Below are 1,156 nucleotides of genomic sequence, written 5' to 3'. Positions count from 1 at the left end.
CAGGGACAGGGCCACCCACCCTGGTCTGGGTGAGCTTGTTCTTCTTGCTGAGGACGAAGACGCCCTTGTCCACGGCCACCAGCCCCACGTGGGCCTTGTGGTCGCCCTCGATGCGCAGCCTCATCGGTGTCCCCGGCTCGTGGACGCGGTTGTCACCTTCCGTCGCCCCCTTCACCACCAGCTGCCACAGACACGGGGGGTGATGTCCCCAGGATGTCCCCAAAAGCCACCTCTGTCCCCCTCACCACCACGGGGGACACCAAGTCCGGACCTCCAGGGGCAGTTGGTGGCCATGGGCTTCATGTCTGGGCCATCGCTGGGTCACCAGGGCCACCTGGGCCACCCAGGAGATGTCCAAGCTCCTCATGGAGTGTCCAAAGCCACCCAAGTGACACCAAATCAGTGACACCACCCAGGTCCCTCAATGTCCCCTCAAGCCCTTCCAAAGGTCCCCAACGACCTCAAGGTCCCCCTAAAACCTTCCAAAGGTGCCCCAGATCCCTCAAAGGTCCCTCAAGAGTCCCCCAAACCCTTTCAAAGGTCCCTCAAGTCCCTCAGGAGCCCCCCCAGATCCCTCAAGACCACCCAAGACCCTCAAGGACTTCCCAAAACCCCTCAAGGCCCTCCCAGGTCCCTCAGGGGCCCCCCAAGCACATCCAAAACCACCCGGACCCCTCCAGGGCCATCTCAAGGACCCCTCTGGCCACCCCCAGGGCCCGTCCAGTGTCCCCAGGAGCCCTGGACGCCCCGGGGCCAGCGGGGGACACTCACGGTGCCCATGCAGGTGTCCTTGACGTCCACCCAGACGGAGTCGGCCACGATCTCTCCGGGCAGCACGTGGTAGTAGGCCACCACGCGGAAGGACGGGATGAGCTCGGGCGTCACCGGCAGCGTCATGGTCACCAGGCTCTGGCCGGCCTCGTGCCGCTGCCGGCCGGCTCGGAGGATGCGGCCCTTGCTCATGACCTGCGAGGAACGCGGGCTCGGTGGCCACCGGCACGTCCGGGCGGCCGGGCCGGGGGAGCGGCGGCCACGGGGACCCACCAGGAAGGTTTGGGGTCCACCAGAAAGGTGAAGAACAGAGTTGGGGACCCACCAGGAAGGTTTGGGGTCCACCAGGAAGGGGAAGAACAGAGTTGGGAACAAGGGACATGGG

General features: G+C 65.7%; 1 protein-coding gene across 1 annotated transcript in view; it reads right to left on the bottom strand.

Moving 5' to 3' along the window:
- LOC107199229 (complement C3-like) overlaps positions 1-1,156 on the bottom strand; it is a gene marked incomplete at its 3' end in the record, with an annotated part of 25,690 nt that overhangs the window by 12,932 nt on the left and 11,602 nt on the right. Inside the window, exons 7-8 of the mRNA XM_033511719.1 lie at positions 772-966; positions 8-181 (exon numbers count right to left, since the gene is read on the bottom strand). Of these exons, the coding sequence (XP_033367610.1) occupies positions 8-181; positions 772-966 (369 nt within the window). The remainder of the gene's footprint in view (positions 1-7; positions 182-771; positions 967-1,156) is intronic.

The sequence above is a fragment of the Parus major genome, unplaced genomic scaffold (genome assembly GCF_001522545.3).
Source record: "Parus major isolate Abel unplaced genomic scaffold, Parus_major1.1 Scaffold511, whole genome shotgun sequence".
Classification (NCBI taxonomy): domain Eukaryota; kingdom Metazoa; phylum Chordata; class Aves; order Passeriformes; family Paridae; genus Parus; species Parus major.
Note: the sequence above shows the minus strand (reverse complement) of the source record. Positions and strands in the feature narration are given on the sequence as shown.